Source organism: Centropristis striata, chromosome 6, assembly GCF_030273125.1.
Source record: "Centropristis striata isolate RG_2023a ecotype Rhode Island chromosome 6, C.striata_1.0, whole genome shotgun sequence".
NCBI lineage: Eukaryota > Metazoa > Chordata > Actinopteri > Perciformes > Serranidae > Centropristis > Centropristis striata.
Window position 1 is genome coordinate 2,836,884 of NC_081522.1, and position 27,722 is coordinate 2,864,605.

Sequence of the window (27,722 nt, forward strand, 5' to 3'; positions counted from 1 at the left end):
ACGCTATCTCAATAAAAATAGGCTCCTCTTTACATACATGAGGGGGTTTCTCAGCAGTTTGAACAGAAGTGCTCGTCATCCAATTGCTGAAAATACAAAAATCTACAAAATGAACAAAGTTTTTGAACCCAAATCACAGCATGAATTTTCCTATGTTGTTCCAAAGGTCTTGGCATATTGATGTAATATTCTGGAGAGTTTTTCTGACCATTTTTATCCATTATCAATATGAATAAAATCTGCGTAATTCAGCAACAAATGTGTGTAACAAATGGTATCAACCCAAAAATTGCTGCAACAACTTATGAGACATAGTTGAACATGGAAATGGACTTCAAAGGGACATCTATTAATTTTATGAACCTTTATACACCTTAATAGGTTTAAATAAATAATTAATTAAGTACATTTATTATGATATTTTTGACCAGAACAACTTGACACACAGTGCTGAGCTGCTCAAATTAATCTTCAGGTTCACAGCTTTCAGATGATTTATTGTTGACCTGCTGTCTCCCCCTAAACATCCACTGCCCACAACCACCAATTCTCAGAAAAAGGCCAATACACCATGTTGACTGTCTGACATGTAGCTTTGGCATTTCAAACAACTACTCCTACCTGTTCCATCTGGCCAAAAAAAGTTAGTTGGCTGTCTAATTGAATTTATGTCTGTTACGACTTTAGTTTGAGGTCTAGGGGTCACAGGAAGTAACATATTTGGTAAACATAAAACTATGCAGAAAAATGGCTGCATGGACTCAAAGTTGAACAATTATAATATTTATTAACAGGCAAATGGAATAAACAGAGATAAACCAACTAAGTAGCACAGAAAAACGAAGCAGCTAAATCTTCAGCGTCTCCAAGGCCAGAATAAGAAACAAAAGTCAATCACTGTCTGGAAAATAAGATTCAGCTAAACCTACCAGACAAAACAGACAATGCTAAGCTCCCTAAATAAGCAAAAACGGGAGAAAACAGGTTGACAGAAATGACAGAGAACCCCTACCAGGCCAGACACTCTAACAAGTTGACTCTATATGTAGCTGTGAGACATAACACAGAGCAGCTACAACACAAACTATATGCAGTCAACCAGAGCAGATCAGTGGCAAGAGAGAGGGAAGATCAGTGGATCTGGAGGTAGATAACAGCTCTCCTGACGAGCAGATCACACTCAGGTGTGAGTGAACAGGTATGCAGAGAGGGGCGTGGCAGGACCTGAAACACACAGAGAGAGGAGAACACACCTGTCCTCCAGAAAAAGGCTTAGAGACAGTCCACAGCCGTAACAATGTCACTGGATTCTCCCATAGTTTAAATTGTGAAAATATGCTTTTCATTTGTAAAGTCATCAGTGTGTAATGACTTGAGACAATTATATTAAATAACAGAAGCGAACTTTTGAGTCACTTAATTTGAGAGAGTGGACCTTTTTTTCACGATTCATGTGAACACATTTAAATACTGGCTGACACGAAATGGAAAGTTAAATTGGGTGAATGTGGAATAACTCAAATCAGGTTTAATTGAGGGGAAAGTCAATAGAGACCCCCCCTCCTCACCTCGCTGCTAGATTCAGAGGCTGCAATTCCTCACACACTTCTATAATTGACTGGGACACTTATTTTCTAAGCCCATCCAAATGACCACTTGGCTTTTATCTTCAAGTCTCCATGGTTACAGACTATGGTTTAGTTAATGAGTGTATGTGAGTGTGTTTGGGGTGGAGGGAGGTAGCTCCTAATTGTCTGGCTGTTAGAGCTTTTAATGAAGAGTCGGTAGCCAGCTCTCCAATTAGCTGTGAGGGGGCCATCGGGGGCTGAAAAGGGGGACGGCAGCAGAGGAGAGAGTGTAGGAAGAAGACAGATGAGGAGAAGAGGAACGGGGGAACTTTTGTTTTTCTGTCGTACCAACACACACAAATAAGCAACCATCATCCGCAAAGAGGATGACAGAAGTGCTGCACTCCACTGTGGGAGTTACATAATGAGTTAAAGGTGCAATATTAATAATTTCAATGTCAGTACAGTGTAAACACAGTAAATGTGCTCCTGTTTAATTTTTTTAATAAACAAGCAATAGTCTTGTTTTATTTATTGTTGCTCAATAAATCAAACTAAGGCAAGTTCACAAAATGAATATGGACAGGGGGCATTAAACCTGCACAAATAAACAAACTGTGTACCCACCAACAGGTAAGTGTTGCACTATAATGTCAATGCTTCTGTGCTATTTGCACAGGTAATATGCATAGATTTGGTGCAAACTTCTCATGCAAATAAGCCTCAATGCAAAAATGCTAATAGCCACTGGTTTTGACAGTGAACTGGTTAACGTCTGCAGGGAGTTGCTGGTAACTGAGTTTTTTATAAGTGATTATTTTGGGACATGTCATATGATGTCATTTTTGAAAATACATTTTAAAAATATGAGAAAGAAATTAGTGCAAAATAAGGTTATTATAGGAATAAATTATTGCTTCTTTTTTTTGTCTCCGACCTTTCCCAAGGCACTCTGGCAAGCCCCTTGAGACCTCTGGCTCAGGCTAACTCTCCCTCCTCACAAACATTTCATTGGACTCAAGCACATTTAACCTTTGCCACATGGATAATTGCAGTCAGATGAAAAAGAAACAAGGATTTGAACATCAGATAGCGACTGCAAATGATGTGCACGCTTTGTGAATCCGCCCCAATTTGTGTAACCTTGAGGTCTAACAGCATCTTCACCTCTTAAAAACATTTGAAAAGCTGATTTTTTATTAAATATCTCTTTATCGCACATACATGGTGATGTGAGGTCATATCACTACTTTATGTTTTGCAGTTATTGGAAATGTAATATTAAAAAGCATCAATGCAAGTTATAGACTTATAGCTCTACTTTGCTGTTAATGTTTCTTGCTAAACAAATATTCACATTTTCTGTTAAAGTGAAATATTATTTGAAGACCAAATCTAATTACAAAGAGCACAGTGAGGTTCAGTAGCTAACTATCATGCTGGAATAAGAGCTCAACAGAGGACCTCAAAGGAACCGGCTTCCCATCTATCCATTGCTTTACTGTCTTTGACCAGGCCAAGTTCCTTCCGATAAACAGATATAATTGCCTATTTATCAGCCACTTTGCAACTCCCACTTTACATGAAATATTCATGATGAAACAATGGAAATGAAAAGAGAGAGAGAGATAAAAAAAAAAAAAGAGCAAAGAGCAAAGATAGCTTATATTATGTGGTATAATTCTTCACGTACCGTGCATAGACTGTATAAATAATGGACGTAGTCACCGTGACGTCACCCATTGGTTTGTGGACTGCCCGTTGGAAGTATCGAGTTCAGCATTTTATTCGTCGCCATTTTGTGATGCCATCCTTTTTTCGGAAACAGGGAGCAGACCATATTAGGACTGTGGAGGATTGAGAGGGATCTGATCACTGACTACAGCCTCTCTACACCTCAACCTGACTGAGAGAAGCTGCTGCTAATTCATGTTAGCATTAACTGGAGCATTAACTGGGATGTTAGTTTTGGCTAGCAAAAAAAACAAAAACAAAATGTATTTTACTTAACTCAGAAAAATTAGCAGCGACTCCTTGGAGTGTCTGTTAGTCCAACCAAACACTGAACAAGACATTTTTACTGAACAAAATCTGTGAAAAATTAAAGTGAAAATTCAGTGAAAGGGTCAAAGTTATGACACAAAACCGGTGGCGTCCTCTTTTAAAAAAAAACCTTTATTGACAAAGCAGTGAATATGCATTACTTTTCTTCACTCTGATGACGGCTCGCCTTGTTAGTGACCTGTCAATCAAAGGTAGCCACGCCCTAAATTAAACGATTCTTTATCTTCTATTTTCTTCTAAATGGGGCCATTATTAAAACTATTAACATCAAATTGTCTTGAAGAAGATTTTTTTTAGCAGTTGAGACCATAATGTTTTCCTAAAAAAAAACATGAGGTAATAAATCAAGTGAGAAGTTTTCTCATTTTGTATTGAAATGAATGGACTCAAATGCTTCTGCAGTCGGCGTCAGCGCCCCCTGCAGGAATTTTCGGTAGAATGTAGCTAAAGGCACTTCCTGGTTTGCCTCCCTGCTCAGACCCGGAGGTTGCCTCCTGGTACCGTGCAGTAGCTGCTGAATGCTGCTGGGTTTCTCAACCCTGTGAACATGAGACTATTGTCTAATGATGAGCTATTTATTCCTCAGGTTTAAAGTTCATAATAAAAACCTGCTGTCAGTTTTGGGAAATCTGATTTCAATATGTATAAGACGTGTTTAAACAATGTATAATATCCAGCTGCAACAGATCTCATCAGAACCCAGAAACGTTAATACAACAGTATGTAGAAGCTCTTTAACCCAAATTATCTTTTTAATGCTAAAATATAATTATTATTGTTATCCATGAATTTTCAAATGTACTGTTTTACAAAAAACCTGTACAAATAATACACATTATTATTTCTTCATAAAGAAGTCTAATTATAGTTATTTTCTTGCCCCCTGAGCCTGCTCAAATAATAACAATTTAGTTTTAAACAAGCTTTTGGAAGATTTCTAAAATATTCTTTTTTTTTCTCTTTTTTATGACAGGTGGTCTAATAAATTTGTTAAGCACTGCATATTCATACTTGTTGATTCAGTGCATTCATGCTGTGTGTGTTTGTGTGATGCAGGTGCAGTAGAGGTGAGGAAAGAAGGTCTGGACGCTCAGATCAACCGCCTGGCTGAACTAATTGGACGACTGGAGAATAAGGTAAGGAACATGTACATATGAACATATTGCATTGACTTGCATTCATTCTCTGGAGGCTTACCCTAACCATAACCACTACAGACCCGACCCCCACCATAATCCAAGCCTTTAATGGATAAGGATAGCAATAATCAATAATTTTTCTTCCTCAGAGTTCCATTGTTATCCAAAAACTACTGAAAACACATCGATGACACATTGTTGCCCTGGGAGACATGTTCCTTCATTACCATGAACACATGCTGTGGTTTCATTGTCCTGCTGCTTGTAAATTCTCACGAGCATATCAACTCATGTTTGAGTTACTTTTGCTAAAACCAGAGCGCACAGATGTTTTAAGAAAATGTACATCTTCAGTAAGATCAAGCCCCTCTGTTGGTGGTTTCTAACCTTTCTGGCTTTACACCTTTTACAATGATTCTAAGGAAACAAAGATTATTATTTTTCTGAGATGATAAAACTTCAAGCAAAGACGAGTGATTTTGTTTTTCCTGCCAAGGGAAAAGGCCCTGAAACGGAAATCTAAGACACAAAAAAATTAGCCGAGCATACCTTCGGGAGTTATAGATATTTTGTTGGTTTTGTACTTTTATCAGATTTGTTGGCAGGAAAAATACATAATCATACAAAATTATATCCTTTAGCAGTAATAATTGAATGCTTTACTCTGGGGGAACAATCTTTGTTCCTACAAAGTGATTGACACAAGTACACAGATATTGTTTTTTATACGTAGAGTCTGTCATTTTAAGTTATTAAATTTTACAATATGAATATTTTAGGTTAGGACCTACCTCCTGCACATTCAGTTTTACAGAAGAAAAACTATTAAGAGGATCAAATGTTTATAATCTTATTTTGTACTGCTTATTGTATATAAATGTAAATCAACCAATATAAATCAATTGGTGCGGTATGTGTAAAATGATTAGATTATATGCGGAAAATATATTACATAAGTCATGATAAAAATTGAGTTTGAGCCGACTTGGACTTGAACCGTGTTAGTTTCTCCTTTTATTTTTAGCTCTACTCATCCTTTAGGCAGCTTGTACTGTTTTATCAACTACAAACAGCACAGGCCAGTGATCTTATCCTCAGTAAACCTTTTTACTAAGTTGTCAGCATGTTGAGGATTTGTGTGTGCACAGAAGAAGATATTTAAAGACGGGTTGGTGTTCGATGTGTTTGTGAGCATCTGTGTGTGTAAGAAAGAGAGAACGGGACAAAGAGGAGCCAAGTGAAGCAATGCGGATATTTAAAAGAAAGCTAAAATAGGTCACCAAATATACCTGGGCGGTCGTCAATATACCTGGGCGGCCCACCCAAGTAATATCTATGTGTGGGAAAACTGTTTTCCGTCGTCCTCTTGGTACGATGACCCAATAGTCTGAAGAAATGATCATTCTCTAACCCTCACCTGTGTGTATTTTTGGACTACTGGGCTGTTGGACTCAATTTTTATGCAATGGACCAATGGAACGGCAGAACAATGAGCGGTGTCCCTGTGGTTAGGATAAGAGATCAGGTCTGGTTCAGATTTAGACAAACAAAAGACAAATCTATGAGAGGAAACCATCTTTTACATAAAACTGTCCTTCCAGGTAGGGCTGGGCGATATATCGATATAAAACATTTTTGAATATATTTTTAAATGTGATATGGAATTGGACCATATTGCATATATCGATATAGTTCAGTTTTTTTTCTTTCTTTATATATAAATGCTGCCCTTACTAGGGTTTGTCACATTTAGCTATTTTGTAATATTTGTTATTCTTTTCTCATGTAAATATATTTATTTCAGCCTATTTTATTTCATAGGCTTTTTTTTTTTTCAAGATATTTTTTTTAATTTAAATGTGCACTTTATGGAGCTTTAAAAAAAGGTACTCCTTATTAAACAGTACTTGTGACATGTCATTGCTTTGCATGGCTTTGACTTTGACTGAACATTTGCTCTCACTTTGCCCTAAAAATATCGAGATATATATCGTACATCAATATTCAGCTGAAATAAATCGGGATATGACTTTTGGTCCATATCACCCAGCCCTACTACCAGGTGCTCTAAGTCCACATGTCACAAATGAATATGTTAAGATCACCGTTCACCAAAAACATGAGCACTTGTTTAGCATGTTCAACCCTGACACTGGTCATATTGAGCTATGCCAAAGCAGCATCCTGAAGTCTGCAGAGGACAGGAAGAAAGGAAAAATGCATAAGAAAGAAGAAGCAGGTGGTGGGATAATGACTTATTTTACACTAAATGATGGAGAGGAAAGGACGAAGGTATGGAGCAGATGAAGAAAAAGACAAATGAGGCAATTAGACGCCCAGTGTCCAAACTATTGCAATTGTCTTTTCCCATACTTGCTGCTCTCTGTTGCAGCTCTCTCTGTCCCAGATGCCTCTTCGCCCTCCTCCCTCCCTTCCTCCATCTTTGCATCTATCACCTCCCATCCTCCCTCTCCTTCCACTCCTCTTGCCCCTTCCTTCCCCCTCCCTATTTTATCTCCCCGTTCCTCTGCATTGCCTTGCGTTCAGTACTGAACATGTTAAGGCTAATGGAGCCCCAGCAGACTCAGCTGTCTTTGGGAGAGCGGGCCGGTACAGCAGAAAGAGCTAAGAATATCTAAACACAATGTACTGCCAGGGGGAGGGAGGGGAATCACAGAAAGAAAATAGAAAAAGAGAAGAAGAAGAAGAAGAAGAAGAAGAAGAAGAAGAAGAAGAAAGGAGACTGAATATTTGATCAGGTTTTCTCTGGTAGAATCCAGGCTTGGAATTTCGTCATTTTAGGGGCAAGGCCATTTGGCCTTCCTGTTCACACTTATTTTAAGGGCATAAAGGCTGTTTGGTTAAATTACGCTGGTTTTACCTTTCAGATTAATACCTTAACATTCTCATTCACCAAGAAACATTAATGCACAATATATTAAATATATTAGAAAGGACCTTTTTGGAAAATGACAAATGAACCTGTTTTGAAAAGACGGCAAATGCATATATTTTGAAAAGATGGCAAAATGAATCTCCTGCTGAGTTCATCTAAGAGTAAGGAAAGAGAAATGCCTCCTCCTGCCATAAGAAAGGAACCTGCTGAGGTGAAATTAACATCAGCTAAATGTCGAGCCCTTGTCCCTGAGGTAGGGAAGACGTTAGCGCTATCCCAACTAGCTAGCTATCGCTAGTTTTCATGACGCAAAAATGTAACGTTAACGAGTCGACTTTAAATAGGCTAATACAATGGTAATTACCTATCAATAGTACTTTCTATAAAAACGTAAATGTTAAGTCCTGTCAAATACTACCACATACTTCAGTCACAACATATCAAAACAGCTTGTCCCGCTAGCTTACCTGTGCTGCATCAACACATGGCTCATATGAATATTCAAATGAGCCATGTGTTGATGCGCACATGTCTCGAAGGACAGGGAGTGGGTCGGGTTAGCGTTGTGTTTACTGGAACTTTGACAGGGGCGCAAAGGCCACCTTGGCCGTAAATTGAACATTTTTCACAGGGCATCAAGGCCAGAGTGTGGGGCAACGACGGCCGTGGCCGTCGTGAAATTCCAACCATGGTAGAATCCCTCTTAGTGTGAACAGTGTCTCCAACCATGATGTCTGTTTAGAAGCGACCTTTAGGCCGTCGCCTTAGATGCTAATTTAATATACTTCTAGCAAATTGCCCAGGTTAAAGTAGAATTGTTTCACTCACTTGACTGACCTCTATTGTAGAAGAAATGATTGAAATGCCTCCATCTAAGAATTATCCAATAATCGGCTGTGACCCCTCAGGCCTCCTGAGAGCCTATTACTCTGCTGTGAGGCGGACTTGCTTACAGTGGCTGGGGAACAAAGGCACATCGTTTTACGGATGACTAAGCACAGTCAAGTCTGAGTTTTACCTGTTTAGACAGGAAGGAAGACAGGATCTTCTTAGGAATGATTTATTGGTTGTTTTTTTATGCATAAAAGTAGTGAGTAATTAATTGAAGCTTGGAAATTCCACCAAGGGAGAAGCAGAGATGGCAGGGATTTTGCTTTAATTTTCCATCTCACTAACAAGCCAAATCAAATGTGACATCTGATACAGTAGTCCAGTCAGCTCCCAGGATTGTCCCAGTAACCAGTGGCAATCAATGAAAAACAATGAAGTGAAATAAAAAGAGGAGAGTAAAATAAAATGTAAAAGAAAACAAAAAAAAACATTATATCACATTATAGTAATGTAAAGATAGGGCTGGGCGATATGCACCAAAAGTCATATCCCGATATATTTAGGCTGAATATCAATATACAATATATATCCCCATATTTTTATAGCAAATTGAGACAAATGTTCAAAGTCAAAGCCAAATATGACATGTCACAAGTAGTTTTATTGAAACCGTTTATTTAAGTGAACATAAATACTGTATAACAACAGGAGTACCTTTTTTTTAAATCAAAGCTCCATAAAGTGCACATTTAAATGAAAAAATATCTTAAATAAAAATAGCCTATAAAATAAAATAGGCCAATCTTTTTCTGAAGTATATTTATATGAGAAAAGAATAGCGAACATTACAAAAGAACTAAATATGACAAACCCTAGTAAGGGCAGCATTTACATATAAAGAAATACATTTTTTTAACTATATCGATATATCCGATATGGTCAAAATCCATATCATATTTAAAAAATGTATCGATATATCTTTTATATCGATATATCGCCCAGCTCTAATTACGGACCACACATTTACATTTTTAGTGTAATTATTTGGTATTATTAAGATACTGACTGGGACAGATATACAAGGACAAGAGAATTTTGCATTAATATATATAAATAAACAATGAATATTTTTTTGTTGTTGTTTTCTTTCATTATCACAAATGTTTCCAACAATTTTCAACCCAGAGAAATCTATAGTTTTGATCAAGCACACTCTGTCTTTCACGTATACTTTTTAGATATTATACGTGTTATTATATTTTAACCAGATGAAGGATTTTACTAATCGGAGAAAGAACTATTTATCATTCATCTTTCAGCAGAGAGATTAAGATTGCCTCTCCACAGGGGTTCCCCAGGGCTCAGTGCTGGGACCCCTGCTATTCGCTATCTACACCACCTCTCTGGGTGAGGTTATCCGCTCACAAGGCTTTTCCTATCACTGCTATGCAGACGACACTCAGCTCTATCTGTCATTTCCTCCTGATGATGATCTCTGACATCGCCACTTGGATGAAGGCACATCACCTCCAGCTGAACCTTTCAAAAACTGAACTGCTGGTCCTCCCTGCTAAACCTACAATACACCACCACATCAACATCAAGATTTACTCCCTGTGTCTTGCACGCATCAGGGTGGTGAGAAACTGATGACCAACTCACCTTTTCCCGTCATGCCGCTTTGCACTTTAAAACATCAGAAAAATCAGACCTAATCTAACTCAACATGCCACTCAACTCTTGACACAAGCTGTTGTCATCTCAAAACTTGACGACTGTAAATTCAAATCTCTAATGCTGCCTACAAAGTTGTCTCCGGTACTGCTCCTACCTAGGCATCCCTCTGTACCTTTAAAAACCTCCTGAAGACCCAGCTCTTCAGAGAGCATCTTCTTCCCTAGCAACACACGATAATTATACTCCTTAAAGAATTGTCACTCGCACTTATTGATGCACTAATAGCTCTTTTTGCACTATACCTTCATTGTTTGCTTTTATTCTTCCTGTAAGTTGTTTTGGATAAAAGCGTCTGCTAAATGTAAATGTAAGTTATAATATAACTGCTAATGACATGGAAGAAAATATCCCTTACTTGTCTTGAGTGTTGATAAAAAATTATAACAAAAATAGCATTTCAGTTAATGACCAAAATAAAACATTTTTCCCACCCTTTTTTTTTCCCACCATTCTGCTGAAAAAAATCTGTCTAATTCTGATCCAGATGAATGATTTCAAGGACGGCTTCAATAAGAATCTCATGCTGATTTTCTTGGCTGTTTCCAGACTTAAATACATCCAAGAAGAAAATATAGTGACACAACATGGCTCATTTTAAAAACATTATCTTGTCACACTTGACACACTTGACACTTTTATTTTGAGGTTTTGCAAGTCACATTTTTACACATTTTTTTTGTGAAAAGAAGAAAATAACCACCCAACATTTCCCTTCCACTGACAACAGAGAATAGCAGAAAACACAGCACACTGAAAAGAAAATAGGTCACCAAACTTTTATGTTTGGAAATGTGTTTTCAGAATAATCAGAGCTAAAGAAAAGCAAACGGATAGACATTTTTTGCGGGATTACATTTTGAGAAGGCCAGACAGTATAGTGCAGTAATCATATCAAAGCTGCCATAGAGGCGTATTGAATGTGGCTCTGTCTTTGTCTTGCTGTTCGGCCTGGTATTACCTGCATGGATCTCAGTATTAAGACGTTGCAGGAGTCTGGAAGAGGAAATGATATTATCACACTGTCATGCTGAATCATGGATTGTTTACTGAATGAATAATAAGCCAGCAACACAGTGCCTGGCGAGAAGAAAACAGTGCCCTGTGTTGGCACCACTGTTCCGTGATAACACTCTGGAAATCCTGTTACCTGCAAAGCATCTTCAAAGTGGTGAATCCGTGTTGCCCCTGTTGCTTGCTCTCACTTTGAGATTCCCCTGCTGCCTTCCTCTGTACTCCTTTGGGAGTTTGTTTGTTTTCTTGGTTACACAATGTTATTCTTATATTGCTCTCTGTGTTTCTCACTTGGAATGATCAGTACTAAGATGATTTGAGCCTTTGATTGCAGCTGCACATCAGGTGTAGGCATGGACTGTATACAACATGGACATAGACTCTGTGATGTCACCCGCAGGTTACTGAGGTTACGTGTATAAGGCAAAGAGGTGGAGCATAGACCTGTGATGTCACCCACCTGTCACTCAAAGTGGCCACGCTGCATTACTGTAACCCTAAACATAACTAGAGCTCTGTGATGTGGATAATACCAAATGTTATGATGTTTTTGACCAAATACTTCAGTATCAATATTGTTGATTTGCCTATTGGTGCTTTCAGAAAATTAGATTTTTAAAACAGGAAAAAACACATTGCAATATTACGATATCCAAAGTCAAAGAGAATAGCTAGTCTATATTGTCTACCACTAATTTAAACTATTGAGTGATATAAAAAATTAAAAATAAATTCCATACAGTTGTCAGGAACAAATAAATTATCCATAGAGACAAAAAAAAATGTTTTTTATCGCAATATTTTGCATTTTTCTAAGGAATCTAAAGGCGCCATGCGTCACGACTTTTTTCACTTATACTGCCGTATCGAAGCTATTCAGAGCAGTGAATCTTAAAGTTGAGGAAAGTTTGATAAAATGCTGCAGTTGTTGTCGTCCATACATGTTTGATATCAGTTGAGTTCAGTTTGACTGAATACTTTGTTGGTCAGTCTGTGGGTTTGACTCTCAATTTTATCGACACAAAATGCAGTTAAACAGTTAAATCACAATATATTGGATCACAATACTCACCATGTCGCAAAATGCTTAAAATCGCAATGATATCGTGTAGTATTGTGACTCAATATTGGGATAAAATCGTATTGTGGGCCCTCTGGGGATTCCCACCTCTAATATGTATTTTTTGCTGTAAAGTTGGCTCTACAGGGTCTTTGGGGAATGACTTTTGGAGCCAACCTCAAGTGGTCATTTGAGTAACTATAGTTTTGGGGAGGTTGCAGCCTTGGTATAGGTGATACTGAGGCTGAACACTAACTAGCAAAGTGATGCAGCTTTCATGTTTTTTCAGCAGAGGAATGCTATCCTGTCTTTAATGTCTTCTCAAGGCAGATCCTGAGAAAGTATTTCTCTTGAATGTCTTCTTTCTCTCTTATTAGCACAGAGCTGTCCAAAAAACACTCAGACAGCAGCTTCTCTTTCAGCTGGTAATAAAGGTCAAAGTGACAAGTGGTGGCAATATGGTCATATCAATTGTTGCTAATTAATGCAAATTTCACAAGCACCTTGATGGCAGGCGAAAATTAAACATGGCTGTTGTTGATTTGTGTGTCTGTACAAAGATTGTTTGAGCTAAAGGAGCATCACTCTTTTAGGCCGCGTTCAGACTGTCAGCCAAAATCCGATTTTTAGCCCATCCAGATTAGAACTGGATGGCTCTTTTGAAGTCTGAACAGTCACAAATCACATGAAATCCGATTTTTGCAGACCGGATCGAAACCACCTTCGGGAGGTAGTTTCAGATCTCATTTGGACAGATTCGTCTCAGTCTGAACCTCCAAACACTCAGATCGGTTTTGACTGTCCGTGACGTCATTCTACGCGGCGTAGTGCCGAGACGAGGTGTCCACCGGCAGCCGCGCCCGACTCATACGGGCCCGCGAGGGGGCGTCCATCCCCCCGGTTTCTCCCCTGGTGATCTGAGATGTTCTGCACCTCTACTGGACAGTTATAACGCCAATATACTGAGGTGACCTGCCTCACTCACGCTCTGACACCGTTACTATGGCAACCTGTCAGATCAGTCAATAATGTGGCCCAGTCTGAACAGAGCCATATCCGATTTGGACACTTGCTAAAAACTGTGTGGACAGTCAGCCCTAAAAATCGGATTTGAGTAGGAATCTGGTTTGAATCAGATTCGCCTGCAGTCTGAACGCAGCCATAGACTCCTCTACAACCAAAAGAGGACTGTTTCTGTAGTCCCAAGAACTCCAACAAAGTGATACATCTTCTCTCTAGCAGATCACTTCGCGTCAATTTCAGTCAAGCTCCATCCATATCAAATCAATAATTTATGCTTATTAGGTTCATAGTTTTGAATCACAACCTTCAGTATTTGGATCACAGTTTGTGAAAAGTAGGGTGTGCCAAAGTTAAAAGGCTACACGTGTTATTTTGGTATCAACATTTAAGTCAATACAAGTGTCAGACTGATTCGGGATCAGAGAGATTCCCAACATGAAAGGACTCAGAAATCAGAAACAGGGCCAAAAAAATTGGATCCGGTCAAAAAAAATGCAAAGATGGTAAACTTGCTTCTCCAGTAAGTCCTTGTCAAAGGGAAATCATTAGTACAAAAAAAAGATTTCCATATACACTACTGGTCAAAATTTTTAGAACACACAAACTTTTCCAGAATTGAATTGAAAATGATGCAGTTTAATGTCTCAGTCTACTCTGAAATTAATGCACATTTGCAACATTTAAAATTCTTTATTGAGCATGATGTTTTGAATTCAAACATTTTATGTTGGACTAAAGGACCAAAAAAAGACACAAAATGACCAAATAAGGACACAAAATGACAAAAAAGACACCAAAAGACACAAAATGACTTTAAAAAGACACAAAATGACCAAAAAAGACACAAAAAGACACAAAATGACTTACAAAGACATGAAAAGAATTCAAAAATGGACAAAATAGCCCAAGACTCCATAGAGTTAAGTTGTTAACCCATTTCTTGTTCCCTGAAAAAAGGCCTACTTGTATAATTCTGAAATGTACATTATTTTTCAGTTTTGGTTAAGCTTACCTTTTTTTATTTACCTCTGGCAGTTCACCACTTACCTTTGTACCCTTTCAAGCTGTTCATTTGACTTGAACTGCTTGAATTTCAATAGAAAACTGGAAAAATTGGGGTGTTCTAAAACTTTTTACCGGTAGTGTAGATTGTGTGGTAAAGATAATAGCAAACAGTGAGTCTTCACCTGTATGTCTGCACACACAGCTCCTTCCATTTCAGTCCAGCTGTGACCAGACTGTCTCATATTACCCTCAAATCACCCTTCTTCCAACTCAGTGTGCTTCCGGTAGCTTTTACAGTGTGTGTGTTATGTGAGTGTGTGAGTAGTGTGTAGGACTGCTTTGCCGTGACTTACCCTGCTGCTTTTGGTAAAAGATTTTCAGTTACCCTACAAGTCATGCAGACACTATTCATTTACAGTGATAGTCATCTGTCACCGTGGTGACAGAAACCTGCAGCGGTTATTGTGATTTATTACAACAGGTTTATATACCTCTGACTCTCAGGCATTGAGAGTGGTGGAGAAAAACCAGAAATCAATGTCTCATCATCCTCTCTCTCTCTCACACACACACACACACACACACAAACACAAACACACTGTACCATTAGCCCAGTAGTTCTCAACCTTTTTGAGTCGCGACCCCCAATTTAACATGCATGTTGTCCGCGACACCCGCTCACTGAACAGAATCTCACACGCACAGTTCAGATCACCCAAAAAAGAAACAAAATTACCAAAAAAAGGAAACAAAATGACAAAAAAAGACACAAATTGACCACAAAATGATCAAAAAAGACACAAAATGACCAAAAAAGACACAAAATGACCAAAACAAGACACAAAATGACCCCAAAAAAAAAAAATTACCAAAAAGACAGAAAATTACAGAAAATGACCAAAAAAGGAAACAAAATGACCAAAAAAGACACAAATTGACCAAAAAAGACACAAATTGACCACAAAATGATCAAAAAAAGACACAAAAAAGACACAAAATGACCAAAAAAAAGACATTAAGTGACCAAAAAGACTAAAACACATTAACACATGAACACTTTAACACAGTGGAGACAGAGCTGACTTCCAAAATGATTTGGCGACCCCCAGAAATCATCTCGCGACCCCAATTAGGGTCCCGACCCCAAGGTTGAGAATAGCTGCATTAGCCCACCTGGCTCTACTAAGGTATTGTCTGAAGAGAGTATTTTAACTTAAATATTAATTGTGTCCTCTTCATTTTGGTCTGAATAATTGACCATTCACTCCCTTAAGCATGGGGGTCTAATGAGACAAAGGCTCACTATCATAGAAGCTTGGAGGATGGTGTCTTTTTATAGCCTTTCAATAAGCAAAAACACAAGAGCAAAACTGTAAGGAATGGATTGCATAGTGTTTATTTGCTTGAACATAAGCAAATATTAGTGTCTTGGTTATTTCCATGTCTTCTGTTGACTTTTTGCCTGGTAAATACATATTGCACAGTCTATTGCCGTCATATTGCGCATACTTAAGACTCTTTATTGGACTCGTGTTTGAAATGTATCTACTGGAAGAAACATAAAATAGTCTGCATTACCATTAGCTTACCCTTGCTGGCTACACTGCAAAAAAGCCAACTTGTATTTTTTGGCCTAAAACAGTGATTTAAGTTGGTAAAACTTGGAAATATAAATTATTGACATTTAGGGCAATAATGTAAGTTAGCACAACAAAGGAAGCCAGTTGTCTGCTCAAAAACAAGTTGGTGAGTTGTTGTTACTTATATCTTTAAGTTGGGGTTCACAACAAGGGACAATAGTTCTGATAACTCTTATTTCTTTGTTGTGAAATGCGGGAAAGCGGTGAAATTCTGTCATTAGCGAAAGCTAGCGACTAACTGATGCTAGCGGCGCTGCTTGTTACAGCTACAAGAGTAGCCATTAGCGTATCAATGCTAACTCAAAATTGTCGTCGCAACATTAGCTGACATTTCATAGCGGCGTTACAATCGTGGTAATTCAGCACATTGTAGAAGTTAGCAGAAGTAAGGATTAAAAGTTATTACAATGTAAAATTATAAGTTAGTACAACTTACAGTTGAGTTGACAAAAATCTGAATTCAGAGTTGAGCAAACTCAAAAACAAAACTTAAAATATTTTGTTCAATTGTCCAACTTAAAATTTGATTGAAGTTTGTTGCCTTGAAATTTTAAGTTCATCCCAACGTTTCTTTTTTTGCAGTGTAGGTGATCATATCGGGGTCATCCCTATGTTCCCCAGGTTATTTTTCCCAAAAAGGGTCCTATGTTCCCCTGTAGTAATACATACCGGGGAGCATAGGACCCTTTTTCTGGTTACAGGCTCATTCACATAAACAGAGGAAGGAAAATAACTGAATTTTAGAACTTTTAGGCCAATTACGTGTTCATACTGGGAATGTGATGAACCTCAAAAAGTATTTATCTTACTATTTATTGTATCTTTCATAATGTAAGTCTATGGGAAAGAGTCTTTTGTGGCATTACATGAGTCATGACAGGCCTGGAAGTTGTATTGCCACTATTTTTAAAGCACTTTTCCTGGCAGCTTGTTGGCAACAGTCAACAATATGCTAGTGAATTGAGTGAAATTAATATATTTTGTTTTTGTTGTGATATTCCAGTTAACCATCAGATAGCAGATGCTAGTTTTTGCTAACTATCTGTTACCATGTGGGATGTAGCTTTATTGAGCTAACTGAGGGATCTTAATTCATCTATTTCCATTTGTTCTTTGTTGTGAATCAATTCTTTGTAAATTATTTCTTCACTTTAAACCCCATGTTTGCATAGAGCTCACATTGTCAGGTCAATTTTTTTTTTTTAAAGTACCTTTCCCAAAGTTAACTTGTTAGCTAGTTAAGTCACCACATGGCACATTTCCGTGTGTATGTATTTGACAAATTAGCGGATTTATTTGGCAAATAATGGATTATATCTGCTTATTATAGTAAAAATACTATTCCTTTCTGCAAATGACATGGTTAATACAGCCCTGAGAAAATAGTCCATATTAACCCATAAGAACCCAGACCCAGTTATCCATAAAGGAAAGTTATGGGGAATATATCACAGACCAAGTGAACCACGCAGAACATATTTATGATGTGGGGTTTTTTGGTCATTCTGTGTCTTTTTTTTTTGTTGTAATTTTGTGGGGGGTTTTGTGTCTTTTTTTGGTCATTTTGTGTCTTTTTTAAGTAATTTAGTGTTTTTTCTGTCATTTTGTGTCTTTTTTGGTCATTTTGTGTCTCTTTTTTAGTCATTTTGTGTCTTTTTTGTGTCTTTTTTAAGTAATTTAGTTTTTTTCTGTCATTTTGTGTCCTTTTTTTTTTAGTAATTTTGTGTCTTTTTTGGTCATTTTGTGTCTTTTTAAGTCGTTTTGTCTGTCTTTTTTGTGTCTTTTTTAAGTAATTTAGATTTTTTGGTCATTTTCATACCACCTCCAGCGGCCCCCAGGTAATTTGAGTTTGAGACCCCTGTTCTAGAATATTTAAAGTGTTTGTTACATGGGTGTCACCGTGGGTTCTTATGGGTTAATGTCATTCCCTATTAATTCCCATGGAAAGTTTCCACATTGAACATTTACAGAATTTTGCAACCTCGTATCAATGCCATCAAAAGCTTCTTCATGATGTCGGCTATAGTTGGATTTGGCATTTCAGTGTTCTATGTTTAGACCTTCAGTGCTGATATAAGTCGTTCTTTTTCATTTCGGGCTTCTTTTACCGTCATGCATCCACCTCCTCTCTGAACCCTCCTATTCCCAGCTCAACTTTATTTTCATCTTAAAGAGACATCCCATCCTGCCTGTTCCTGCTCTCAGTGTGTCAACTAATCCCTCTCATTGTGAGTGACTACTGTTTGCTTCATGGCTGCTGTAGTAGTAGCTGTCTTTGGTCTTGTTGATTGACATGTTGCTGCTGTTGTTGTTGTTGTGCTTCTCCTTGCAGACAGTCTGGTTTGATCTGCACCAGAGGCTAACAGACACAGATGGCACTGCCAGCGCAGTAAGTAGACACTAAATGAATAACCATTGTACATTACACTGCAACACACAGCCCCAGGTGCAGCATCACATACTGCTAGCTAACAAAGGCCAACAACCATCGCAGTAGTACCTCACACTGGAACATAACTTTGTGATGTAATTAACATGGGAGAGCACTTCTGCACGACCAGTCCGGTCTAAAAATAATCCAGGTCTCAGTACTTTCCCCGTGGGCGCCAATCTTTGGAATTATTTCCCAGGAAAGGTGCTTGTTTTGTTTGCTTGTCTAGACATGAATAATTTATAGACACTGAGTATTCTCTGAAAGAATTAATAGAGTCACACGGTATCTTACAATATCTTACACCCGCAGAGAAAATATCATATCAGCTGTCCTGGAAACATACTGAATATTCAGTGTGTGTGGTATTCTCTGTGATAATGATCAATGATTCATACAAAAAGCCACAAGTCCCGTGTGGGCTTTTTCTTTTCAGGCTCAAAATAAATTGAATCATAAATCTGACCGTTTTTCAACTATTTGACACCATTTTTAGATATAATTTCACCCAAGACCACTATCACATAGAGCGCTTGTCTGCCTGCAGTGAAGTGGAGATAACAGTGTGAGAGTGCAATAACTACAGCCAAAAGCTCTTTCAGGTCTGAATGCCTGCAAAGAGCCAAAAGCAATCTGTATCTTAGAGATATACAGATTTATTGTATTCACATGCATGTACATGAAACCCTCTGTGATGCAAAAAATCCCAGAGAGTGGTTTAGATGATGTCATTCACTACATTGATTCTTGCTTATGAAACAGGATCACTGGCACCAGTATAGAGTTACAGTGCATTTGCAGCAGACTTGGTACATGAAGTATAACACCAGTCAGATGCATGCAAAATTCACTAACTCAGTGTCTGCACTCAAGACAAAAATGTACATACACATCCTTTCCTTTCTTTCAAAATTATTTTTATTGGATTTTCCTTGGATGCATAATTATATCAGCTGTCAGAGCACACATCAGTTTATCCAATACATCCATAGACAAGTACAAAATAAATGAAAATACCAAAGTTATAGTAAAAAAAATACAAAAACAAAACAAATAGAAAAAACAAAAACAAATAAATGAATGAGGATAAACATATAAGAGAAAATTATAAAATAAAAAAATAGAATAAATAAATACATAATAATAATAATAATAATAATAAAAATTGAATAAGAGGAAGATACACATCCAGTGGCGGTTCTAGACCAATTTTACTGTGGGGGCCAAGGAGGGGCCAGTGTTTAATCAGAGGGGCACATTAGCGCATGAAAAAATGGCAAAGATGATATTTAAGCATTCAAAATCTTTGAATGTCTTGAAAAAGACACAAAATGACCAAAAAAGACACAAAATGACAAAAAAAAAGACACAAAATGACCAAAAAAAGACACAAAATGACTTACAAAGACTAAAAAATGGACAAAATAGCCCTATAAGACTCCATAGAGTTAAACTATTATACAATGTACACATTCTGGGTTCCTTTTGTGTGCAATGAGATATTGTTTGAACAAAAAAAAAAGGTTAGAATTGTTCCATTGTTCATTGTTATAAATTGACCATTTTATTATTAATTTGACACAGGGGCCAAAGGCTTCTTCACAGGGGCAGTGGCCCCTGTAGGCCCCTGTGTAGAACCGCCACTGTACACATCCATACATACACATCCTTTCCATCAGAATTATAAAGCTGTGTATGCACAATATTGTATTTTAGATGTCAGTCACTGTGGAAAAGGGCACAAGCCTGGTTTCCACTCCCACGGTTAGAATGGATCACAACATGCACTTAATTAGACGTTTGCACATCACTACTCTTTAAATCTGTCAACGCGAAGAACAGCAAAGAAGTGCAGTACAGATTGTGCCACATCAGTTCTCCAACAATGCCAGAGCAACCATTAATGCAAGCGACCATTTCTCTCAGCTGTGGCTATTCATAGCGCACATATCATTAATTCATCACATGTACCTGTGATCTGCATGCAAGGATAATCAATGATTTAGTAAATACCATGGTCTAAGTCAGGGGTCACCAACCTTTTTGAAACCAGGAATTACTTCAAGGGTACTGAGTTATATGAAGGGCTTCTTGTTTGATACAACTTCTTCTCTTTGAACACAGTGTTTGCAATTATCAACACTGCTTCTTTCAAGAGGCTTTCCGCTGTTTATCAAAATGTTTGCAGCTCTAAATGAAGCTTCAGTTGCTTTTTGTGACGTCTGAAAAAAGACGGCTGTTTGCCCAAAGCTGCCTTTAACTCGCATGCCTTTTCTGCCCGTAGTGCGCTGCCAGGTGGTTAGTTAGCATGGAAGCTTTTGTAACACTCACTGAAGTGTCTCTCTACATTGTGCCGCTTCACCATCGCCACATAAACACTTTGATTTAACTTGTTTAACTGAAATCTAGACCCCCCATCATAGCTGCTCCTCCTAGCTTGTCTTGGCACACCAAATGTTTCTTTTACCCCAGCACATTAAACATTTTTGTTTTAAAAATGTTATATTCAGTATTGTCATTTCCAATCTACATCAAGTGTTATTGATTCAAAAAGGAAAGCAGCACAATTAAATAACATTTTTAGACAAACCTTTATTGTAAATAGTGCTATTTTTGGAACATGCCCTGCAGGCAACTCACATGGTCCCAGCAGGCAACCAGCTGCCTGCAGGCACTGTGTTGGCTACCTTTGGTCTAGGGTCATACCCAGTTCTGATTGGCTGCAGACTGTCCATTAATTCTCTAATACTAAATAGTTCTGGTTCAACTCTGGTTCCAGTTAACCGTTCTAAATTTTTACACTGGCTGATAATACCCATTATTACTACAATTTGTCTGATTGTGTAGTTTTCTTTAATGAACACTAAAGCTGCAAGTACACTGCCCCTCTGAATTTACTAGTAAAATTACTACTTATTACTACTTACTTTACTTAATTATTACTTTTTAGTTAACAACCCAAGTCCCGTTGGTTAGTCCCAATAAGAGTGAAATTGATACTTTTGATTATTTTTTATTTAGTCAGGTTTGCTTTCACAGTGCAAAATGTAAGTGGACCAAATTTAAAAAAAATAAAACAAATAAATATACTCTTAGTTGTATTTCTGATTGGACTAAACTTTGGGTTGACTAATCGCCCTAATAGTGGACTTTCCATGAGTAATTGTCCCACATCCCAATCTCGATGTGAGATGCGGAAGTGCCTTGAACCTGCCTTGAGCAGCCAGCAGGGGGGCGACTTCCCTGGTTGCAAAAATAAATCTGATTGTATAGAAGTCTATGAGAAAATGACCCTATTCTCGCTTAATTCATTATGTCTGTAAAGATTTTCCCTCATGAGTTTATGTCTTCTTCAATACAACATGATGTTCATCTTGTAGTTATGGTCCTATTTACAGTAAAATGGACAATAAAGCAGGGAATGCTTTAGGGCGGGGCTCTCCTGGTGTTGTCTGTGTTTTTTTCTTAGAACTTGGACCCTTTCAAAGTGAGTTTATCAATTTACAATCAATTATCAATTTACAGATATTTTAGTCTGGACCAAAGTAGTGGACCAACCAGGCGGCAATCTCCGTGTCTGAGCATGGAAGCCACCAGGAAGTGCATAAAGCCTGCAATTCACCGAAAATTCCAGCAGGGGGTGCTAAGTTTGGCTGCAAAAGAAATCTGCCCATTCATTTCAGTGCTAAATTTGAAAACTTCTCACTTGATTTATTACCTCAGAAAAAATCTTCAGGGACAACATTATGGTCTCAATCGCTAGTAAAAAATCTTCTTCAAGACAATTTGATGTTAATAGTTCTAATAATGGCCCCATTTAGAAGAAAATAGAAGATAAAGAATCGTATGATTTGGGGCGGGGCTACCTTTGATTGTCAGGTCACTGACAAGGCGAGCCGTCACCAGGAGAGAGGCAGAGCAATGCGTATCCATGGAAACGTGTCAATAAAGTTAAAGTATAACGTTATATAGATAGAAAAGAGGACGTTTACCGATTTGGTCTCATAACTTTGACCCTTTCACTGTATTTTCACTTAATGACAGTTTATTTGAACGTTTTGTTCAGTAAAAATGTCTTGTTCAGTGTTTGGTTGGACTAACAGACACTCCAAGGAGTCGCTGCTCAGTTTTCTGAGGTAAGATGGCGAAGAGTATAACGCTGAACTCGAGGCTTCCAACGGGCAGTCCACAAACCAACGGGTGACGTCACGGTGACTACGTCCATTATTTATATACAGTCTATGGGACCAACCAACCATCACTGCAATCCAGTGTGACTAAAACAAAATGACTCGATCAGTAAAATACATCAGGCCCCAGATCTTTCCCACAAGGAGTTAAACCCTGATCCTCTTCTTCTGCCTGCAGGGGAAAAGCGTAATAATCGCCTATTGCACTTTCACCCACACGAGTCTGACCACTTATGGCTCCCCATTAGCTGCCGGTAAGCAGAGAGAACCTTGACTAAATTGTCCAGTTGTCATGGGCACCGACAGAAAGATTATTGTTATAGACTGCTGAGATACACAGAGAGGGAGATGCTTCAAGGTGTGATTTACCTTTAAAATGCATAAAAATAAACACTCCTTAAACACTAGGACAAAGAACAGGCACAAGCAAGAAACAGGAAAACAAATAAGGACCTTAAAATAAAAAAGCTATGTTACTCTGGGCACAGTTTCCCTCTTGAAACACTTTCAGGCCATTAAAGAAGTAGCTTTCAGCAATTATTTGCTTCCTAGGGTCCATTTGGTTGTTTGGTGGTCTGCTGTAGAAAGGAAATAAACAGAATCCTACAGGGACTTCTTGCTTTGGAGGTAAACATATTTGTACATTTACACAGCCTGGGAAAACACCCTGCTTCAGTTTCCATGGTAATGTAGCAGGAGCTTCATCTCACTTCGTCAGAAGCCGATGGCTTATAGAGTGAACCAAACAGTCCAATGACATGTTTTTGGATATGAAAACTCACTCATTAATTCATTTCCAACACAGAGTATTTTCAGAATTTTAAACATCTTTTTTTTTTTTTGTATTTACATACGTCCTAATTTCAATTTGTGACATTTTTTAATTGGAAGGTGATTCCTTAATTGATGCTGCATATGAAAACTTGCTTAATAAAGACCGGAACACAGATGCTTTGTGATATTTTAGTAGCCATAATTGAAATCCTTTGTTTTGGCATGCAGTTTGCACTCAACTAATAGGTAGCTCTACAGTGGAATGACTCTACTGCATTTACTAGTTTAGATACGCTTTCTCTTGTAAAAGTCCCCCTCCGGGCACTTAATAAAGTATGTAAAAATACTTTGGTTCATAATTTTTCTTTAACTTGCTTTTCCTACATAACATGAAAAGAAATTTTTTTTTTGAAGGGGCTACTCTTCACCGTAAAAAATGTCTGTAGATATTACAGTGAAAAACTGCTAAACCATGACAGTAAAAGACCGTAAAATGATAAATGAGTTAATTCAGTTTAAGTAACAATGAAACATCGTGAATGTATATATCAGCCAAAACAGTATTTTTTTTTAAATACATTACTTCACTGTAAAATACACTGGCACCGTGATTGTAGCAAAAATATACTATAATATATATACAAGCCATAATTTTTGCATTTATTATTTGTATAAATACTTTTTGTCACTGTTAAATTAACTAAACACCATATCTCTAACAGAAATATACTGTAATATTTAATGGTAATATCTTTAATTTATGAAGCATTTATAAAGATTTTCTTGTCAATCATATTGCAAAACAGCGTTTCTTTTGATGGAAAAACTCAATACGCAATAAAATGGCAATCTTTAATGTGAAATCAACAGTGCTAATATCCTCTTCCCGTAATATTGGAAAAAGTTGCACCGTATTTATTACAGTAAAGTTCTGGCAACCACAGCTGCCGTTTTTTTACCGTAAAAACAACAGTTGTTTTTTTTACAGTGTTCCTCCCTGACTGAGAAATTCTGGATCAGGCTAGCCACCACTGCTTGTGTACTACCGTTGAGAGAGCAGTGCATATTGGCCATGGAGCTTCCAAACTCAATGAGGAGTTCAGATCTATATCATCAAAATTAAATAGAAATGGCCATGGTATATCTTTTACACATTTTTACTATCATGATGTCAAAAAGCAAGCGGCAAAACTGCATTATAACAATATCTGAATCATTTTGATGACATAAAATGAACCAAGATAGGCTTTACCGTGTGGTTATTAAATTTAAACTATAATATATGATATATATAATATTGTATTTCCAGAAAACATGTGTTTTATGAATAAAATATCACTTCTTGAACTATAAAAAAGGCACTTACTGAACTGTACAATTTAAAAAAAAAGGAATATATTTTCTAATTTCTCCTTTTTCCATAACACAATATAATATATGATATATATAATATTGTATAACCAGAAAACATGTATTGGGACATATGCATATACTGAGCAAAAGTCTTAGGCAGGTGTGAAAAAATGGCAAGAAGAATTTATGCTTGTTTGAAGGCAAAGTGTGGTCACACCAAATATTGATTTAATTTAGATTTTTCTTCTCTTCACTCACTTTGTATATAAAATGAACTATTAACATTTCTATTTTTGAAAGCATTCTTATTTTGCAGCATTTTTTCACACCTCAGGCTTTTGCACAGTACTGTATATCAATTTCAACACATGAAGTTACCTGTATCAGGATAGAAGATTTTGGCCGTATCGCCCAGCCCTACGTACAATAATATCTGCTACAGTGTGTTTTCACTCTCTGTAATGACAAGTACATAGAGTTACAGCTTTTGATCAGCTTTTTGAAGTTGTCATGCACATAATCTAGCTTGCTTGGCGCTCTAAAATGGTCGTGAACTGCACTGACATCTCCCCATTCAGAAAAGGAATGTAAAAACACAGTGACAAAAGAAAAGCGCATTTCTTGAGTTCTTGACTACTTGAATTATTTTACCTCTGATTCATAACCATGGCATCTTTTTTTCTCACTTTTACTTAAGCTTGTCCTTCATAGAGAAACTCATCTTATTTGATTTTTTTTATTCTTTTCACAATTCACACATTTCAGACAGCAATCAGCCAAAAGTACTGCCCACTCTCCAGTGCTATCAGCAAACTACACTGTTAAAAGTGTTTGTAGAAATTACAGTAAAACACTGTCAAATTGCATCAGAAATAGGTCGTAAAATTAAACATTGTACATCACCGTAGTAGATACTTTTAATTACTGTCAATCAAAGAATAGCATAAAACTTTAAATTATACTGTCATAAACTGTAGAAAACACACAGTTGTGCTGTAAAAATAAACAATTTTCGTGTAAAATGAATGGAGAAATACCCTGATGACACAGTTATTCTGAAAGTAATGCACTGTAAAAAAAAAAAAAAAAAAAAAAAAAAAAACCTGTTGTTTTTACGGTAAAAAACCGGCAGCTGTGGTTGCCAGAACTTTACCGTAATAAATACGACGAAACTTTTTTTGATATTACGGTAAAAAGATATTGGCACTGTTGATTTCACGTTTAAGATTGCCATTTTATTCAAATTTGTACTCTCTCACCAAAAGAAACGCTATTTTGCCATATAATTGACAAGAAAATACTTCATAAATGAAAACGCATAAATGAAAGATTTTACCTTTAAATATTACAGTATATTTTTGTTAGAGATATGGTGTTAAGTTCATTCAACAGTGAGAAAAAGTATTTTTTTACAAAAAAGAAATGCAAAAATTACAGTGGTGGCTTGTAAATATACATTTTACAGTGTATTTAGCAGTGGAGTAATGTATTTAAAAAAAAAAAAACTGTAAAAAATACTGTTTTGGCTGATATATACATTTACAGTGTTTCATTGTTACTGAAACTGAATTAACTCATTTATCATTTTACGTCTTTTACCGTCATGGTTTAGCAGTTTTTCACCCTAAAATCTACAGACATCTTTTACAGTGTGGGATTATTCAATATAAATTACAGTTTTTTTTACTGATATTTACATTTACATACGCTCACTGTATTTCTTACAGTGAAGTTCTGGCAACCACAGCTGCCGGTATTTTACCGTAAATTAAACAGAAGCTATTTTACTCAAGGCACTTAAATATCTGTTATTCCTCGCTTTTATTCCTGGAATTTTCCTTTACATCTCCCACCATTCACCTGTCACCTCCTCTCCTCCTCTCCTCCTCTCATCCCACCCTGTAATTATACAACCATGTGCATCATCACCCCTGATGAAAGCCTCCTGCTCCTCAGTAACCCCACTCTCCTGCTTCTAAACACAGATTACTCTTAACAAGGTCATGCTCCTCTTCACCTTTACATAATTTCACCCTTCCTCCCACGGCTCAATCCATCCCCCCTGACCTTCCATCCTCCACCAGACGAAAGATACGATTGTGATTACCCGTCGTCTCCGCTCCCTTCCAGTCCTCCGTCAGAGCAATCATCCCTCCTCTCTGCACAAAGACGCCTCTGTGAGTCGTATCAGCACACGGGGGATCATAATAAGATCATATTCTCTATAAGAGATACAGAGATACACTGTAAAAAATAATCTGTTTAATTTACGGTAAAATACCGGCAGCTGTGGTTGCCAGAACTATACCGTAAAAAATACAGTGAGTGGGTTTTCTACTGTAAATTTAAATGTAAATATCAGCTAAATCTGTCATTTAGACTGAAAAATCACTTGCCATTTTATCCCTATTGTGTCTCTTTTTGGTAATTTTGATAATTTTACGTATTTTTTTGGTCATTTTGTGTCTTTTTTTGATAATTTCATGTCTCTTTTGGTCGTTTTCTGTCTTTTTTTTGGTCATTTTGTGTCTTTTTAGATAGTTTTGTGTCTCTTTTGGTCATTTTGTGTCTTTTTTGATGGTTTTGTGTCTCTTTTGGTTGTTTTCTGTCTCTTTTTTTGGTCGTTTTGTGACTCTTTTGGTCATTTGAGGTCCTTTGTTAGGTCCTTTGGTCTGCTATTATTTTTAGGGTAGTTATGTCCTTGTGACGTTATGGTATTTCTCCATTCATTTTAAATGAAAAATCTAATATTTTTTACAGCAAAACTGAAAAAAAAAAAAAGTAAAAGTTTTGTGCTATTCTCTGATTTACGGTAATTAAAAGTGTCTACTACGGTGATATTACATTTTTAATTTCACGCCCTATTTCTGATATCATTTGACAGTGTTTGACTGTCATTTCTACCAACATTTTTTACAGTGTACTTTGAAACTGCAGTTGTGGAACTGAATTTGCATGTGCATTTTACTTGTAGTGGACACTCCTGAGCAGTGGGCGGCT

The 27,722-nt window shown here is 37.2% G+C and overlaps 1 protein-coding gene across 2 annotated transcripts in view; it reads left to right on the forward strand.

Moving 5' to 3' along the window:
• Positions 1-27,722, forward strand: part of necab2 (N-terminal EF-hand calcium binding protein 2) — a 201,501-nt gene that overhangs the window by 124,896 nt on the left and 48,883 nt on the right. Inside the window, exons 8-9 of one of the 2 annotated variants that reach the window (XM_059334384.1) lie at positions 4,689-4,768; positions 18,307-18,363. In XM_059334384.1, coding sequence (XP_059190367.1) covers positions 4,689-4,768; positions 18,307-18,363 — 137 coding nt within the window. The remainder of the gene's footprint in view (positions 1-4,688; positions 4,769-18,306; positions 18,364-27,722) is intronic. The other variant, XM_059334385.1, reaches the window with a different exon arrangement.